Raw genomic sequence first — 18,431 nt, 5'->3', positions numbered from 1 at the left:
GGGGCGGGGACCAACACTTCCCAAGGCCCAGGGCGGCCCTGCCCACCGCGGGCTGGGCGCCACGCCACTCCCCAGAGCCGACGGAGCGAGACAGTCCGGCCGTTGACAAGGCGCAGGGGCCCAGCCCAGGGGCGCCACTCCGGGCTGCACCCCAGCCCCTTCTATTTTCATTTCAAGACAGGGCCTCGCTAAGCTGCTGAGGCTGGCCTCCAACCTGCCATCCTCCGGCCACGACTTCCCAAATCGCTGGGCTGACAGGACCACGGCGGCCTGGGAAGTCTGCGCTTGGCGACCGGCTCGTAGGGTTCCTGAACACCCGACGCGAGCCCGCGGGCGGATGGGCCTCAGCCGGCCAGCGAAACCCCCCCTCGGCGGACGCCAGGCAGAACGCGAGACACCGGCCGGCGCAGTCAGTCACGCGGCGCGACGGCCTCTCAGCAGAACGTCATCTCCCGGCGCCGCCACGATGCGATACGGAAGCCGACGAGCCTCGCTGCGTCGTCCCGTCACTCCGACTCTCGGGCTTCGCCCCGAAGCCGCCCGAAGGCGCGGCCGCCACCAGCTGAGCTAGCTTGCCCGCCGAGGCCCCGCCCCGCGCCCGCGGGCGCCGCCATGTTGGGGGTCCTCGCCGGGGGCGCATAGGCGTCCTCATAAGATGCCGGCCGGGGCGCGCGGCGGCCCCCAAGATGGCGTCCATGCGGGAGAGCGACACGGGCCTGTGGCTGCACAACAAGCTGGGCGCCACGGACGAGCTGTGGGCGCCGCCCAGCATCGCGTCCCTGCTCACGGCCGCCGTCATCGACAACATCCGCCTCTGCTTCCACCGCCTCTCGTCGGCCGTGAAGCTCAAGTTGCTGCTCGGCACACTGCACCTCCCGCGCCGCACGGTGGACGAGGTGAGGCGGCCGGCCGCGCTCGCCCGGTCCGCGCCGCTCCTGCCCGCCCTCTCGCCCCCGGGGGACGCCGCCTGCACCCCGTCGTCTTCCTCGACCCTCCCTCCGCCAGCTCCCCCGTCCCCCCGCACCCCGTCCTCTCCCCTCACGTCCTCCCCCATACCCCGTCCAACAGATGGACCGCATCCTTCCCCGTCCTCCCCCCAAGACCCTCCCGCCTGCGCCTCGGCCGCCAGAGTCTTCGTCGGTGGCGGTGGGCGTCGCCGCTGCGGTCGGGGTCGTGGAGGCGACCCCTGGCGGAGGTGCCGGGCCGCTGCGGGCTGCGGGGCGCCCCGCCGAGGCCCGCGCCGTCGCCGGTCGGGCGTGGGCGTGCGGGTTTGCCTGGCGGCTGTCCCCAGCGCTTCAGTGCGTCGCTCTCCGCGCAGAATACTGAAGCGCCAAGGTGGTCTGAACTCTCCAGGCCGCTGTGATGTCGCCTGTGCGCCGTCGTAGGTCCTAAGTGGCCCCTCGTGAGCTGTGGCCCGCGAGCCCGGCTGTGGCTGTGGGTTAGGGTCGGCCGCCGGGCCCCGCCCTCCTCAGAGCTCCTCCTCCCGCGGCCGGTGGCTGCCTACGCCCCTTTCCACACGGGAGGTTCCCTCGTGCCTAGTGGGAACCTAGTGTTGCGGTATCAGGGGGGCTCACTTGTGTCCTGCTGGCACGCTGGCGGATTCGTGCGTAGTGCACCTTCCCAAGATCCGGCATGCTCCCCCTGCCACCTCAGGGAGGCACTGAGGCCCTGCCATGCTCTCGTGTTCTTGTGAGTGGTGCAGTCGCCAACATCGACCCTGGTCGGGGGACTCCTCACAATACAGTGCTCAGGAGCAGGTGTGGGGGTGTTAGGGTTATGCCAGGTTGTTTTTAGAGTGATCGTATCAAATAGTGCTCCTCTCCAAAGCCTGTCCCTTGTGTTGGCATGAGCATATTACTAGATGGTTTAATTTATATCTTCGTTATCACTGATTTGGTTAAACGTTTTTTCATGAGTTTATTTGCTGTTTGCTTTTCTTTTTGTGAATGTTCAAAACTATTTCCTGGTTGTCTTTCTTAATTGCTTTGTAGCAGGTGGAGGGTTTAAGAAATGCTGGGTGCCATCCTGACGCAGCGGCATAGGATCCAGCATCTCCCAGCTGCGGCTCCACTTGCTTGCATCTGTGGTTGGGCAGAAGCTCTTGCGTTCACCCACTCTGGGTGCTGGTCTGGCCCTTTTGGGAAGGGCCCCCCCACCGAGGCCAGGGCCCAGCCCTTTCCCTTGGCAGAGCTGTGTGGCTGTGCCCTTTTTCTGGAGCCTTCAGTTTGCCCGGAGTTGTCAGCTGGTGAAGCTGGGTGTGGTTTTTCCATTTCCACAAAGGTGTCCAGATGAGTGTCCAGTACTACTGATTGCAATGACTGTCCTTTTCTGTGCGCTCACAGTCACTCTGCTGTGGGTCTTTTCCCGCCTCTGCTCATGAGCATTTGTGTATTGCTGTGCTTGTTCTAAGTCAGTTCCTAGTCTGGGCAGCTAACCAACAGGGCCGACTCTCCTACTTTGTTCCTCAGGTATGTCTTTGACTTTTCCCAGCCTTTGCACTTCATTATGTGCTGCAGCTCATGGATCTACTAATAACAATTTCACTTTCTGTTACTGGTATATACAACTGTAGATATCAGCTTTTAGATAATGAGTTTGAATCACATACATGTTGGAAGTATCATTAATTGCAATACTTTTTCTGTAGAATCTTAATTTTTCTGTGAGCTTAAAATGGATATCTTTTCTTCTCTGGTCACCAGAAATCTTTTGTACATTCTTATTTCTGATCACACAATAAGAACTTTGAATGTTTTGACAATAAGATTTTGGTTTCCTGTTTTCTCATGGACATGCCCTTTATCTGGTCAAGGAAATTCTTTTTTTGTTGTTCATCAATTTATTTTGCAGGGCTAGAGCCTGTAAAAACTCAGGGCCTCACACATGCTAGGTGAGTGCACTAAAAATGAGGCACATCCCCAGCCCAAGGAGATTTTTTATATTCCTAGGGAGTTTTTAAAAAATTCTTTTAATTATGAATGAGATGTTTGGTTTGTTTTTCCTTTTCCTGATAAGGAGTCTTGCTCCATTGCCCAATGGATTAGTAAACTTTTTTTTTTTTTTAATTTCTTTAGTTTTAGGTGGACACAGTATCTCTATTTGACGTTTATGTGGTGCTGAGAACCGAACCCAGGGCCTCACGTGAGCCACCTCCCAGACCCACAGTAAACTTTTTCATTGTTGTGACTAAAGACCTGACAAGAACAACATAGAGGAGGAAACGTCTGTTGGGGTTCATGGTTTCAGAGATTCAGTCCAGACTCCATCGTTCTGGACCTGAGGTGAGGCAGAACCTCATGGCTCAGAACTTCAAAGGATGTGGAGAGGAGAGCCACTCAGGACATGGCACCCTGAAGCAGCAAGAGAGCTCTACTCACCGGAGACTAGATGTAAGCCCCAAGGGCACACTCCCAGGGACCTACCTCCTGCAGCCACACCCCACCTCGATGGCTTTCCCAGAGGGTGAGGGGATAGGTTCCCATGGGAGGGATGGGCTGGCTGCAAAATAAAAACCATGAAAGTAGAACCACCAAATAGACATGAAAGACCAGAAATGTATTTTTCAGAGCAAGGGCAGTAACGGGTTAGGCTGACTGGAGTGGTAGGCTTCTAGCAAAGATGGAGCCTGCTTGCTTTATTTATAGCGGACAGATCCCAGGGGACGGGTAGGTACTAGGTTTCAGTGTGGGCCCCCTCAGGATATGGGTAGGGTGAGCAGCCAGTTGGGCTCTTCCTAGGCCACGCCCGTCTCCAGGACTGTGCTAGACTGGAGCAGTGAGCTAGGTAGGACGCAGTGTGAACCAGGGGTTCTCAGCCCCCTGAAGAGTTCCTGATGCCAGGCTTTCCTGCCTGATGGCTCCAGCATCACTCAGTCCACAATTCACAATGGCTCCCCACACCCACCTGCCTGTAGTCACACCCAATTAATCTATTCAAGTGGAGACACTGAGTGGGCTAAAGCTTTTGCATCTATTCATTTCACCTTTAAACTTCCTTGCATTGTCTCACCCTTGAGCTTTGGAGGACACCTCAAATGTAAACCATGTCACCCAGGCTGGTCTTCAGTTCCTGCATCCAGGTGATCTTTCTGCCTCAGCCTCCTGACTCCTGGGACCCAGTCATGCACAACCACACCCAGCTTGAATGAGGTTTTTGGTTTTGTTTTTGTTTTGAGGAGGGCGCTTAGCCCCCAGCACTTTATTTTATATATTATTTAGAGACAGGGTCTCACTGAGTTGCTTAGTGCCTCGCTAAGTTGCTGAGGCTGACTTTGAACTTGTTAGCCTCCTGCCTTGGCCTCCCAAGCCACTGGGATTAACAGGCATGTGCCACCACACCCCGCTTTGAGCTTTTTGTTGTTGTTGTTTAACCACTTTATTGAGATACAGTTCACATGCCATGCAGTTCACCACTGAAGATGTTGAAGGAGTGATTTTTAGTGATTCGGAGAGATAATCATCCTAACCAACATTTCCATTATCCCTCGTCCCAAATAATTCTGTCCTCAGTGCAGTTCCCCACAGTCCTTTTCCCCCCAGTCCTAAACTAGAGCTGCGTGTTCTGTACATTTCACATAAATGGAATCACACAGCACATAGCCCTACTTTTGGTTTTGTGGTACAGGGGATGGAACCCAGGTGCACGCCCATGCTCCTGTCTCAGCCTCCCGTCTTTCGGTTTTACTCGGGTTTCTGTCCTTGGTCTGTGCCTGGGAATGGGGCTGCACTTCTGTGGTGAGTCTCGGGTTTTAGGGAATCGCCACACCGCCCTCCATAGTAGCGCCACCACATTAACAGATTTCATTGTAAACCAAAGCTGTATTCCTGATCCCTAAGCTGGTTACTTTCTGTTACTGGGTTACATTGTCCTGCTAACAGGTGTAGGAATTTTGTATCTACGCTCATGGGTAGAATCCACCTGTAGTGTAACTTGCCAGACGGTCTTTGTCAGATTTTTGTGTTGAGGGAATGAATGCTCCTGCCTGTATAAAATGATTTTAATGCATCCTCTATTTTCCTCTTTTTCAAAAATATTTATTTATTTATTTATTTTAGTTGTAGTTGTCAGAACCTTTATTTTTTTTATGTTTTGCTGAGGATTGAACCCAGGGCTTCTCATGTACCAGGCAAGCTTTGTACCGCTGAGCCACAACCCCAGCCCCCCCCCCTTTTTTTTTTTTTTTGGATTGAGGATTCCGTACATTCAGCCACATCCCCAGCTCTTTTATATACTTTATTTAGAGACAGGGCCTCACTAAGTTACTGAGGCTGGCTTTGAACTTGAAATCCTCCTGCTTCAGCCTCCTAAGCCACTGGGATCACAGGCGTGTGCCACTGCACCCAGCTGCATCTATGAAGTTTTGATACATGATAATTCCTTCACTGACTCCTGTGTAAATTAAAAATGTTTCTCAATTTCCGTACATTCAAGAGCAACAGATTTTTGTTATGTTTTTATTAGTGATTTCTAGCTATAGTGAACTCTTGTCAGAAAATAGTCCAAATTATTTCATTTGCCTGAAATGAGATTTGCTTAGTGACAGAATATATGGATAGTTTTTGTAAATGTTTGTGGGTGAGCTTTAGAAGCATGTTTATTCTCTTAGTTTTAAAATCCTTTGCTGGGGCTGGGGATGTGGCTCAAGCAGTGGCACACTCGCCTGGCATGCGTATGGCCCGGGTTCGATCCTCAGCACCACATAGAAACAAAGATGTGTCCACCGAAAACTAAAAAATGAATATTGAAAAAAAAAAAGATCCTTTGCTGAATATACATATGTTCATTAGATCAAACTTGCTTAATTGTGCTCTACTCTGTTCTGAATATTTTTTTTTAAATTCAGAGACGATCTGATCATCTCCCCATTATGATGATTATAAATTTGTTCCTCCTTATCAGCTACTGCTTTATGAATTTGGGGGCTATGTTATTAGGTGCATGCAAGTTTAGAGTTAAAGGTTTGAGTTGCTTGGTGAAGTGAACCATGGTCTGTGTGCAGAGATCTGTTGTGTCTAGCATTAGGACAGGCATGTCAGCTTTCTTTGAATGTATGTATGTGTGTATGCACATAGACTTCTTTTTTGGATTTTGCCAGTATTTAAGAAATGGGGGACTGGGATTGTGGCTCAGTGAGAGCACTTGCCTAGCATGTATGAGGCACTAGGTTTGATCCTCAGCACCACATATAAATAAATAAAAAATAAAGGTACATCAACAACTAAAATATATTCTTAAAAATGATAATGAAGACCTCATTTACTTCGATTGTGAGAGAACTAGCCATTCTGAACAATATATTTTCCTGAAAATCATTTTTATTTTTTTTGGTATTAAAAAAATCTTTCTGAATTATCCTTGTTCCATTGTCTAGCCTATCCTTCTTTTCTCATCCTATAAGGGTTTGGTACCTTAGGAATATCACCCTGAAAATGAATCCTTTCTGCAAGGGACCATAGGTCTAGCTGATGAGTGACTTGGCTGGATGTGTTCCCCAGTGTGTCAGGGTTCTTCTGAGAAGCAGAGGCAGCAGGGTGTTGGTGCACACCAGGGACTTGAGCCAGGCAGAGCTTGTGTTCTGGCCCAGGTCTGAAGGCTAGGAAAGTCCACCTTGTACAGTCCAGTAGAAGGGCACATCCTCTTACGTAGCTTTTTTCTTATTCTGTTTTCCCCCCTGTTTTTGAGATGGAATTTCTCTTGGTCACCTAGTCTAGCTTTGAATTCCTGAAGTGAGGCAGTCTTCCTGCCGCAGCCTCCCAAGTAACTGGGACTGCGGGTATCTACCACTTTACCTGGCACCCCCCCCCCTCACTTTTTATTCAGGTCTTCAGCTGATTGGATGAGGTTTGCCCACATTCAGGATGGCAATCCACTTTGCTGTGTACTGTTCCAAATGTTAATCTCATCCAGAAACATTCTCACATACACACCCAAGATAATGTTTGACCTGAATATCTGGCTGGCACATGAGTGTAATTCTAGTGATATGGGAGGCTAAGCCAGGAGTATCACACACTGGAGGCCAGCCTCAGCATCTTAGTGAATCCCTGTTTTAAAATAAAAAGTGTTGGCGTGTAGCTCAGTGGTAAAGTGTCCCTGAATTTGCTCCTCAGTATTACAGAAGAAAAAATATATACACAGGATCTACTATAACCTGTTTCTGAGTGAAATCTTGGAACCAGTTCACTTATTTTGTGATGTATCTGTGGGGTTTTTTGTTTCGTTTTGTTCTGCTTTTTTTTTTCTTTTTTTAAGAAATACTGTAATAGAACTTTTACTTTTTTTTTTTTTTTTTTTTTTTAAAGAGAGAGTGGGACAGAGAGAGAGAGAATTTTAATATTTATTTATTTTTTCTTAGTTCTCGGCGGACACAACATCTCTGTATGTGGTACTGGGGATCGAACCCGGGCCGCAAGCATGCCAGGCGAGTGCGCTACTGCTTGAGCCACATCCCCAGCCCGAACTTTTACTTTTTTTAACATCTATTTTTTAGTTAGAGGTGGACACAATATCTTTATTTTATTTTTTATGTGACGCTGAGGATCGAACCGGTGCCTCACTCATGGTAGGCAAATACTGTGCCACTGAGCTGTTCCCCATCCCTAGTCTTAAAAGCTAGTGAGCAGCCACTTTCAGCCAGTAGAGGGAGCTCATTCAGCAAGGGGCACAGCAGCAATGTGGGGCCCTTTGTTGTGTGCTGGGGTGGAACTGCTCTTGCCAAGGGAGGTGGGGGGGTTCCTGCAGGTGACCAGGCACTGCCTGGATGAAGTTCAGGCTGTGTTTGAAAGGGCTTTGAGGAAATAGGTGCTGCTACCTGATGAGACCAGCAGTCCCTCCAACCCTCAGCGTGGCCCCAGAGTTGGTTTGGAAGGAGCACTGGTGACCACAGGGGTGTTCAGTATGTAGAATGGCCTGCCCAGCTCACCAGAGTCTGTGGCAGGTGCAGCTGTTCCTGCAGTCGCACAGGAGCTAGTGTGTCTGCAGCATGCACAGGCAGCAGCGTCCCTGGAAGCACACGCCCGTTGGCACTCATCCACTGAGAAGCTGGTCAGCAAGGCTGTGGTATTGCCTCTTCTCAGAGGGTCCAGTGAGGCCTCTCTGAACAGCACACTACCAAAGGGGTCTCCCTTCCTGGAACCGTCTGTTGCCCACTTCAGTTCTCATGTCACTGTGCTGAGTCGCGTGTGCCAAGTCCAGGAGGCTTCATTGCTGGGTGGCCCTCTGCTGGCTGCGCCTCTGCTCGTGTCTCCAGTGGACACTGGGGTGAGGGTGGTCTGCTCCTGTGGTGGGCAAGCACCTCTCTGGGAGGGCTGCCAGGCACTCTGCTGAGCCGGGTACTCCCCTCCCTCCCTACTGTGTCGCTGAGCTGTGCCCTTGGCCCTGTGACTTGTCCTTCCCATGTGCTCTTTTCCTTCCATCCCCTGGAGCTCTGTTGGTAGGTGGTCTCTGGTGTGTCAGTCTACCCTTCCACCCTTTTCTGTGCTGTTAGTTTGGGTGTCTGTTTTTCTCTGTGTCCTGAATTCAGAGTCCCCAGCCACAAATTTGGTGTGAACTTTCCTTACGGTGTGTGTGCACATGCCTGCACATCACCCATGGAGCGTTCCAGCAGCACACCACAGTGCCTTCCTGGCAAGGGCCAGAAATCCTCCTATTCATGACGCGGTCCACCCCTCACCACTAGTCCTGGAGCCCCTGGTGTAGGGTGCACGTGCTTAGGAAGCGCACAGATGTGGTTAAGCACAGGGAGAGCGTGGCTGAGGCAGGGTTTGTTGATGGTGGTGTTCATCCTGAAGGTGGCTGTGTTAGTGTCACTGCCAGACAAGGCAGTTGTCCCTTGGTAGCTGGGACAGGACACAAGCCCCTGCAGAGAGCATAGGCAGGGGCTCCAATCCCTTCTGTGAAGTGGAGCAGTACTTGCATCTAGGATTGCCCTCCTCCTATGTGTGCCAAGTCTCTAGGAGACTTTGAGCACATCATAGGATGTGGTAGCTCCCTGACCTTGCTGATTAGGGAGTAACGACAAGAAGAAAGTCCATATATGTGTAGTACAAACTTTTATTTTTAAGAATGTTTCCATCTGTGGTCGGCTGAATCCGTGGATGTGGAGCCTGAGGGGAAAGAGATCCAACTCTGCCGCAGACTCACAGGCTATCAACAGACATAGATTTCTCTCACTTCCGGAGGCTGGGAGTCCAAGCTCCGGGTGCCTGTTTGCAGGTGGCTCAGTCTGATGGCACCCTCACCTTGTGGGAAGTGGGAGAGAGACCCCGGCAGACGAGCCAGAGCCCCCCTTCTGACCTGCCTCCCCACAGAGGCCCCATTTCCAGGTTCCCTCAGCGATGGATTTGCAGTTGTCCACGGGTCCTGTCTTCCACATCCTACCCCAAGGCGGGGTGTTGGGGTAGAGCCCTCATTGATTTCCCTTTGGAAATAGGCGGAGGGAGTGTTCACCCCTCACCACATGAGGGCACAGTGGGAAGGGACCACCGAACCAGGAAGTGATCCTTGGCAGATCCTAAGTCATCTGGTGCCTGGGCGTGGGACTCTGGCTCCAGAATGGGGGGGACACTGCTGTTCTCAGGCCATCCTGTAAGGCAGACTTTACCAGGAGTGTGGAGGGTGTGGAATTCAGTCTCAAGTAGTGGCCTTTTGGTTTTAATCTCCTTTTTTCTGCACCCCTCCCCCATTTTTAGAAAACATTGTCCAGTTTTCTCTCTTGGTAGATGTTGGCTTCCTGAGGCTGCTGTAAAAATGTGGCTCAGGACCACAGCAGTTCAGCAGTAGGTGGCCGGCCACATTGCCGCAGGCCACAGGCTGTCCTCTCTCTCCTGGCAGCTGTGGAGGTCTTTGGCCTACATGTGCACCAGCCACTTGAGCCATGTGGCCATCTTTCCCTGTGTCTGCGTGTCCACTCCCTCCCTGTACATCTGTCTCTGTGTCCATGTTCTTGGACTGGGTGAGTTGGGTGGCACTGTGGTCAGGGATAGCAGGTGCAAGCCGGCTGTTCAGGCCAGGCCCTCCTTGTGCCTAAGGAGTGGTGTGGCTGTCCACCCGCCTCAGCACCTGTTGCTGGCCTGGATTCAGCTCTCGGTACCTGAGATGCTCTGTGCAGACTTCCTAAGTGGCAGTGGAGGTGGCCCTAAGAGGGGAGACAGGCCCAGGGAATTGGTGCTGCCAGGAGCTGTCAGGGAGGCTGTGGGGAGGCGCTGCAGGCTGGGCCACTGCCACCTATAAAAGCTGTGGCCGTGCAAGGAAGAGGGGTGGCCCTGGGTTGGGGTAGGGGACTACAGCAAGGGAGCCCCAGGAGGACCTATGGGCCGTGAGGTGATTGCTGTCTAGGTGGGCTACCCTGTGCTCACCCAGAGGCCACAGTGGAGTGTGGAGTGGGCAGGGTGCAGACACCTCCCTGTGCGCAGCGTGCTGGGCTCAGCCAGTTGTGCTTCTCTCTTTTCTCCTCTGCAGATGAAGGAAGCCTTGATGGAGATCATCCAGCTTGCCACCTTGGACTCCGACCCCTGGGTCCTCATGGTTGCTGACATTCTGAAGTCCTTTCCTGACACAGGATCCCTTAACCTTGACCTTGAGGAGCAGAACCCGAATGTTCAAGATATTTTAGGAGAACTTAGAGAAAAGGGTATGAAGTGTGGCCTTATGTTCTGTTGGGAAGAGAGAAATGTTTTCTGGAAGAAACTGGATTGTTAGGCAGTTGTGTGCTACGTGTTTTCAGAATACTACCTGCATGTGCCTCATGCCCACGTGCTGCTGCCTGGCCTTGTGCCAGTTCCTCTGGCAGCTGACCACAGCCTGTAGGTCTCTGCACTGGGTTTTGGCTGTTTAAAACTGTGCTTTTTACAAATGTGCCAACCATTCTGCTGTTAGAATGTGAACTGAAAACTATTTGGAAAGTCTTTGCAGAAGCCAGATGCAGAGGTGCATGCCTGTGATCCCAGTGACTTGGGAGCTAAGGCCGAAGGGTTCCAAATTCCAGGCCAGCCTGGACAATGTAGAGAGACCCTGTCTCAGAATAAAACATAAGAAGGTTTGGGGGGTGTAGCTCAGTGATAGATCGTCCTTGGGTTCAATCCCCAGTACCAAAAGGAGAAAGGCAGAGTGTTTGCAGGTGGTTATAAGTAACGTGGGTGAAGGGGGCATCTGTCCCTTCGGAATTCTTCCTCCTCTGAAAAATGGGAACTGGCAGCCCCTGAGAAGCAGACTGTGCTGGCAGGCAGCACTGCAGCTGGGGACACAGGTGGCCTGTTATGCTGCCCAGGCCAGCTGTGCAGGGGCCACTTGTGCAGCCAGCTGTGCTGGTGCTTCTGGCACCTCAGGTGTCTACTGGACTTGTAATTGCACACATACCACACAGACTCTGTGAGCGCACGAGCCGCTCAGGTGCACATGTGTCCTGCGGGGGTGTGCTCAGCGGGTGGAGGGAGCTGTCCTCCTGTGAGCTGGAAGAGCCTAGGGCAGCCAATTCCAGGAGCTAACCATGCTTTTCTCAGGGTGGTTATGTAACCAATCGGGGCAGCAGGTACTCCTGTCCCCCTACCATGAAGAGTTTTTTCCTGGAGTTTGGACCCCTCAGTGACCACGTAGACTCAGGCAATGAGTGTGGGCAGTTTTGTAAGTCTGGGATTCAGCAGTGTCCAAGAGGCCACTGACTTGAGGCTCCTGGAGAGTCTGGAGAAGCTACACAGCTACTCCTCTTACTGCACGGCATGTGTGGCCAGAATCCAAGGTCAAGGGGTGCAGCCCCTCTAGGTGTGGCTGTGTGACCAAGGGCCCCCAGGTTTGCAGCAGAGCAGCCAGCATTCCCTTTCCTCTCTCACACGGGGTTCTGTTTCTAAAGTGTTACCCTGAGGTTCTGCCTTGGGTGGGGGGCCTGACCCACTTTGCCGACCTTAGTTCTGGGTGATGGAGTTGGATCCAGGGGAAGCCAGTCTCCTAGGCCCTGGGGGGATTGAAAGCAGAGCAGAGGCTGCCATAGTGCCCTGGGAAAGAGCCTCTAACTGGGTGGGGCTCTCCACAGTGGGCGAGTGCGAGGCGTCCGCCATGCTGCCGCTGGAGTGCCAGTACCTGAACAAGAACGCCCTGACCACGCTCGCTGGGCCCCTCACCCCACCTGTGAAGCATTTCCAGTTAAAGCGGAAGCCCAAGAGTGCCACGCTGCGGGCGGAGCTGCTGCAGAAGTGTGAGTGCTGCCATGGGCCCAGCCACCATATGCGGGCCCTGGCTTTCAGGCCCCGCTGCCTGTGAGGGCCCGGCTGTCTATTCAGAGACTTCTGAAAGTACGGGTCAGAAACTTGAGGATTTTCAGGTCATGGTGTCTGATCTGTGATGGGTGCCCAGGCCTCCCGCACGTAGCAGTGCAGGTGGGCTACCTGTCCCTCAGCTTTTGGTGCTCCCGGTTTCCCTTGAAGATGCCTGCTGTCTCACCTTGTAGGAGTTGTGTGGAAGGTGCTTGCTGGGTCCAGTGAGGAGTGACAGCGCCAGTTAAGTAGCAAAGCATGGGTTTCACGCCAGGCATGGGCCCCATGTGGTAGTCCACACACCTGGGAGACTGAGGCAGAAGGCCCCTTGAACAACATAGCCTGATGCTGTCTCAGAAAAAGAGCAGAACAACCTGGAAAACCAAACCACAGCCAGTGTTGGGCACACACCTACATCAGCGCTCGGGAGCCTGGGGTAGGAGGAGCGCAGGTCCAAGACCAGCCTCAGCAACTTAGGCCCTAAGCAACTTAGACCCTGTCTCAAAATACAGATTTAAGAAAGGACTGAGGATTAGGAGCACCCCTGGATTCAATCCCCAGTACAAAAAACAACCATGACCACAGATCCCAGTGAGGCCTCATGCTGAGGGGTCATTAGTGACAGACCTAAATGCTTTGTTCTCCCACTGCCTCCTGCTGTGACTCTTGCTTGGAGGAGGCAGCATCCCAGGGCCAGCCCAGTTCTGGGGGCTTGCAGAGTCTCTGGCCAGTGGGCAACTCTTAGAGGTCTGCTTGTCCCTCACGTTTTACCTCCAGGAGTCAGTGGCAGAACTTGGCTCTGGCCAGGGGCAGCCAAGGCACTCTGCCTGTCACCCTGCAGCATTATTAGCTGAGCCAGGGAAGTCCCTGTTCTTTGTCCTGTTAGGCACTGAGGAGAGTCCAGGGGCGTGTGCTCTGGGGGCCCTCCTGGCTTGTGGGCACTCACCTGGGAGTTCTAGGCAGAAGGCCTGGCTGTGGTATTTGTACTGGGCTACGGCCTTCTCACGGCTCATGTTTTCTGAGATGTGCTTTTGGTGGGCAAGAGGCCCTGTTGTTGTGAGGACTGATGGGTGACCTTCTCTGCATAGCCACCGAGACAGCACAGCAGCTGAAGAGGAGTGCGGGGGTGCCGTTCCATGCCAAGGGCCGGGGGCTGCTCCGCAAGATGGACACCACAAGTAAGCCAGACGCCCGCCCGTTAGCTCTGTAACTTGCCAGATGCGATGACCTTCCTTTTGGGACAAGTCACTGAGCCATTGGCCCTGCAGAAGCACACGACAGGACAGGAGAGGGCAGACTCCCTCGTCCCCGAGATGCTCTGGGGTGGTGTCCAGTGCAGTGTTGCTGCTGGCCAGCACTGTAGTGGCACAACAGGGTTCTTTGTAGTGGCACGACAGGGCCGCAGACTGCGGGATGGGTGTGCTCAATAGCATGGGGCAGCCCTGCTGTGCTGGAGCCCCGCGTCTGTGCCCACTCACACAGATTGGTGAGGATGTGACCAGAGGGAGTACTGGTGACAGGAACCCAGGGTTGCCCCTGAAGCTCCAGGGGCTGGCCCACCTCCAGCGGAGACCACGAGGCCAGAGGGCAGGAGGGCTGCTGTGCACTAGGGAGCTGCAGGGAGGGGTGACGGCTGGCCTCCCTCGCTGCAGGGGCGGCCCCTTCCTACAGAAGTGTGGCCCTGGCCTGGCCTGGCCCTCTCATGGCTGAGGCTCCACCCTGCTGAGCAGATCCCATCTTCCAGTCTCCTTAGCAAAGCCCCCCAGAGCAGGGCTGTACCTGTTTTGCTGGGGTGGGAGAGCGTGGTTGTTCATCAGTCATTTCCACCCTTGACCCAGTGTTCTGACCGCACAACTCAGTGGGCACTTCTCAGCCCCAAGCCCGGAATAAGCCATGGTGGGCACCCTAAACAGGAAAGGTGGACAGCTGCCAGGGCTCAGCAGTGCAGAGCCTGGTCAGGTGTGGGAGGACTCGGTTCTCGTGGACTGTGGTCCTGTTCACTAAAGGGCACAAGAAGGAAGCGGAGGCCAGCATTCCACCTCGAAGACAGGAGGGTTGGTGACCTGGCAGAGGTCGAGGCATTGCTGTTTTTCTGGGGTAGCTTTATGTCCCCAGGCAGCCCTTGCTTTGCAGACCTGGGGTCCCAACTGACCTGGCCAGCTGTCCTCTCCCCTCGTTCCAGCCCTCCTGGGCTCACAGCAGGAGCACGTGACAGGACACTGGGCCAGTGGAATCTGAGCTAAACACCTGCTCCCCACAGCAATACTGGCAGGAACAGCCTCAGCAGAACACACGGAGAGTGGCAGGGACGAGGTCGTCCTCAGGTCCTCCCTGAGGTCCTCCCGAGGTCCTCCCAAGGTCCTCCCAAGGCAGCTCCAGCCCAGCCTTCTCTTGTGGGCAGAGGATGCCGGGGCTCCTGTGGACATCCCTGCTGGCCACTGACAGACACGGTCTTTTCCCCAGCCCCACTCAAAGGCATCCCGAAACAGGCACCCTTCAGAAGCCCCACCACGCCTAGTGTCTTCAGCCCTGCCGGAAACCGGACCCCCATCCCACCTTCCAGGACCCCACTAAGGAAAGAGAGGGGTGTGAAGGTAGGCCTGCTCCCACTCCCCAGCGCCCCAGGCAGCCCCTCCCACAGGCGGTGAGCGAGCCTGGAGCTCTTTGTCTTGGCAGCTCCTCGACATTTCTGAGCTGGACATGGTCGGTGCTGGCCGAGAGGCGAAGAGGAGAAGGAAGACCCTGGGTGTGTACAGGCTTCCCCCGGGGCTGGGAGGGAGGCCCAGACCTGCCCTCAGCTCTCCCTGTCCCTTCCGGCACCAGTGCACCTGCCCCTCTGAGCCAGCTGAGGCCTCAGGGCACCTCACAGCACCTCTGGCTTCTCCACAGACACAGAGGTGGTGGAAAAGCCGGCCAAGGAGGAGACGGTGGTGGAGAACGCCACCCCTGACTACGCAGCCGGCCTGGTGTCCACACAGGTAGGGCTCTGCTGCCCCACCCAGACACAGCCCGCAGGGCGCTCTCGTTCTGAAGGTTGGAGAAAATGGCCGAGCGTGTGTGTATATGTGTATGTGTGCGCACACACGAGGGGTGGCCTGGGCTAGGACCCTAATCTAGCCATCAGCTCAAGTTTGGAATGAGTACCTGCAACACACTCCTGGAGACACTGCTGCCTGGGGACGTCCTCACTGCTGTGCCTCAGTAAGGGTCCTGCCAGGGGTGAGTGGGGTATATCACCCTGAGTCTGGAGTGGTGTGGCCTAAGAGGTACAGGGTGGGGGAGGCTGGTGTGTGGTCATCCTTGGGAAGAGGGCCTTTTCCTGTTGTCTAGGCTGTCTGTGGGTCAGCTGAGCCTGGCACATTTTCCTACAGTGCCCGCGCACTGCGGGCAGTTGTTGCTACTCTCCAGAGATGGTGGTTCGTGGCCTCCCAAGTGGGAGCTGCTCAGCCCCTCCTCTGCCGAGGGGGTTCCAGGAACCAGGGAGGGTGGCAGGGCTGAGGTTTGGGGCAGCCTGGAGCAGCTCTGCCCTGAGGCTTGTGACACCTGTTAAGCTGGTCGGGTGATGTACAGTGCAGGTCCAGGCCAAGCCAGAGAGGGCTGCTCTGAAACCCAGGCCTGTGCTGAGGGACCCTCACTGTCTTCCAGAAACTTGGGTCTCTGAACAGCGAGCCTGCACTGCCCTCCACAAGTTACCTGCCCTCTACACCCAGTGTGGTCCCAGCCTCCTCCTACGTCCCCAACTCCGAGGCTCCCCAAGGTGAGTGACTGCAGTATGCTGCTCCTGGGGCTGTAAGGGCTCCTCCTGCCACCTGGAGCCAGCGTTCCACCTGGAAGGTGGCCTTGCCCACATGGTGCTGCAGGGGCCCACAGTGCTGTTTCTTCATTATCAGGACATCCGTTCTGTTGTCCTTTAGCTTCTGCTGGTTGGGGGTGGGGGAGCCCTTCCTTGCCAAGAAATAAACCCCCTGCAGACAGGTAGCCACTGTCTGCTATCCCCTGTCCCCTGGATGTGCTCCAGGGGCAGGAGGGGCTGAGGGCCCGGGGACAGACCCTCAGCCCCCAAGTTTCTGAAGATCTGTGGGAAGCTGGAGCTGGACCATTCACCTGATTTAGGCTTTGGTTGTGCTGCAATACAGAAAGGCCTCAGGCCTGGCAACCTGTGTCTTTTTGCTAGCACCTCATGACCCCAGGCCACTTGGGGGGATCTGAAAGTGCTTGGGACTGCAGGTTCTGCCCCTTTTGGTTGGGCATGCAGGGTTTATGCCAGGGAGGGCTGCTTGTCCTTCAGGAGAAGGACAGAACTGGTGGGTTTGGGGTACCAGCTGGTCAGGGCCTGGGAAATGGAGGGTGGGGTCTGGGACAGGTGGCTTGGAGAATGGGAGCTGGGCACAGGTCCGGTGTGGAGGGGGAGGTGGGGGGCCTAGTCCCAGCCTCCCTCACCAGATCCTACTTTACCCTAGCACCATCTTCCCGGGAAACCAGCCTACAGGCCAGCCGGCCACCTGAGGAGCCCAGCACCCCGAACCCCACACTGCCGGCACAGTTTAAGCAGAGGGCACCCATGTACAACAGCAACCTGAGCCCTGCTGCACCTACACCTACAGCACCCACATCACCCCTGACGCCCACCACACCCCCAGCTGTTGCCCCAGCCGCTCAGACGCCCCCAGTGGCAATGGTGGTCCCCCAGACCCAGCCCCCTGCCCAGCAACAGCCTAAGAAGTTGTCCCTCACGGTAGGTGGGTCCTGGCAGGGCCTGTGGGCTGCCAGGTAGTTAGTATGGTCTTGCCCATCTTCACCTGGGGTAGAGGAGATGACCCAGGGGGGCCTGGGCACCCAAATTCTCCTCTTGCCCACAGAGAGAGCAGATGTTTGCCGCCCAGGAAATGTTCAAGACAGCCAACAAGGTCACACGGCCCGAGAAAGCCCTCATCCTGGGCTTCATGGCTGGTTCCAGAGGTGTGTATGGGGCTGGGCCTGGGTGGTACCCTGACTGGGATGGGGATGGGCTCCTTAGCCCCAGGCCCCTTCCCAGCAGCCCCTGCCCTCCACAGAGAACCCGTGCCAGGAGCAAGGGGACGTGATCCAGATCAAGCTGAGCGAGCACACAGAGGACCTGCCCAAGGCTGATGGCCAGGGCAGCACCACCATGCTGGTGGACACTGTGTTCGAGATGAACTACGCCACAGGCCAGTGGACACGCTTCAAGAAGTACAAGCCCATGACCAACGTATCCTGAGGATCACCTGCCTCTGCTGCTGGCCCTGGCTACGTAGGGCTCTGAGGGACAAGGGCTTGGCAGAGCAGCCAGGGGTTGATGATGGCAGGCTGAGGCCCTGCCTGTGCCCGGCTGCCCACAGTGCTGTGGAGCCCCCGGCTTACTCAAGTTTTAGATCTTTTCTCCGGTGTTTGGGGCTTATTTTTTATATTTTAATATGGGTTACTTTTTTTGTGTGATTTAAGATACTTTTTTGGATCCAATATTACAGTTTTGAATGTTCTAGTTAACCAAAAACGTTATAACTTCCCAATTTTAGTGCCTGTTAGACTTTTACCTTTTTTATTTTTTCTTAAATTCTAATGACTGAGTGTGAGAGCTTTTCCCTGCTAGTGCACCCTGTTCCGCAAGGTTGAGGGACCAAAGGTGGTACCTGGCGATGCTGCAGGGTGGCGGGCAGCACTGCCCGGGCAATGCCAGAGGAGGCAGTGGGCCTCGCCTCCTGTCAGCATCTGCCCGGAAGTTTTGTATGTCTTTTGTATAGCTGTGGATACTAACGACAAGTCTTCGGGTCCCTATTTTCATTGTAAGACTTTTGAGTGATTAAAGTCCAGCTTTTCTAAAGGAGGCCCACAGAGCTCTGTTTCAGGCCTGATCTCCCTGCTCCGGGGACCTGCTCCTCCAGGCAGGAGGGTGGGTGTCAGCATGAGGGTCACACCAACGGCAAGGGCTGTGGTCACAGGCCCTACTGGGAAAGCAGAGGGCCCTGGGACTGCCCAGCTGCAGGGCTGGCTGGGAGAGGAACAGACTGCCTCAGACCTTTTCACCTTGACTGGCACTTGGGACCAAAATATTTTTGAAGGAAGGAAACTTTTTTTTCCTCCCCCCAAAATCATAATTCCCTCTCCGACGTCCGGTGTTCCCTATTTCCCAGGGTTCCACCGTTTCCTCCCCCGCCAGGCAGAGGT

General features: G+C 54.5%; 1 protein-coding gene across 4 annotated transcripts; it reads left to right on the top strand.

The window, feature by feature from the left end:
- Positions 1 to 476: 476 nt before the first annotated feature.
- On the top strand, positions 477 to 18,087 carry Nelfa (negative elongation factor complex member A). Of its 4 annotated transcripts, XM_040292813.2 has the most exons (12): positions 757 to 896; positions 3,075 to 3,389; positions 10,459 to 10,630; positions 12,026 to 12,187; positions 13,334 to 13,423; positions 14,709 to 14,839; positions 14,922 to 14,991; positions 15,135 to 15,223; positions 15,891 to 16,002; positions 16,706 to 16,980; positions 17,105 to 17,204; positions 17,300 to 18,087. In XM_040292813.2, exons 2-12 carry the CDS (start codon positions 3,237 to 3,239, stop codon positions 17,482 to 17,484), a joined length of 1,539 nt encoding a protein of 512 aa, XP_040148747.1. In that variant the 5' UTR covers positions 757 to 896; positions 3,075 to 3,236; the 3' UTR covers positions 17,485 to 18,087. The 4 variants fall into 4 exon arrangements, with proteins under 4 accessions (XP_040148748.1, XP_077877002.1, XP_005319080.1 ...); XM_040292814.2 differs by lacking the exon at positions 3,075 to 3,389 and having other exon boundaries at positions 477 to 896; positions 17,284 to 18,087; XM_078020876.1 differs by lacking the exon at positions 3,075 to 3,389 and having other exon boundaries at positions 477 to 896; positions 17,281 to 18,087.
- The last annotated feature ends 344 nt before the right edge of the window (positions 18,088 to 18,431 follow it).

The sequence above is a fragment of the Ictidomys tridecemlineatus genome, chromosome 9 (assembly GCF_052094955.1).
Source record: "Ictidomys tridecemlineatus isolate mIctTri1 chromosome 9, mIctTri1.hap1, whole genome shotgun sequence".
Classification (NCBI taxonomy): domain Eukaryota; kingdom Metazoa; phylum Chordata; class Mammalia; order Rodentia; family Sciuridae; genus Ictidomys; species Ictidomys tridecemlineatus.
The sequence above is the reverse complement of the archived record's forward strand: the minus strand, read 5'-3'. Positions and strand labels throughout refer to the sequence as shown.

Excerpts from the sequence above, each read along its gene's own strand:
- Nelfa (XM_005319023.5), top strand. The coding sequence starts at position 687 with ATGGCGTCCATGCGGGAGAGCGACACGGGCCTGTGGCTGCACAACAAG. Across the intron at positions 14,840-14,921 it reads GGAAAGAGAGGGGTGTGAAG|CTCCTCGACATTTCTGAGCT; the intron begins GTAGGCCTGCTC and ends TTGTCTTGGCAG. Across the intron at positions 17,205-17,299 it reads CTTCATGGCTGGTTCCAGAG|AGAACCCGTGCCAGGAGCAA; the intron begins GTGTGTATGGGG and ends TGCCCTCCACAG.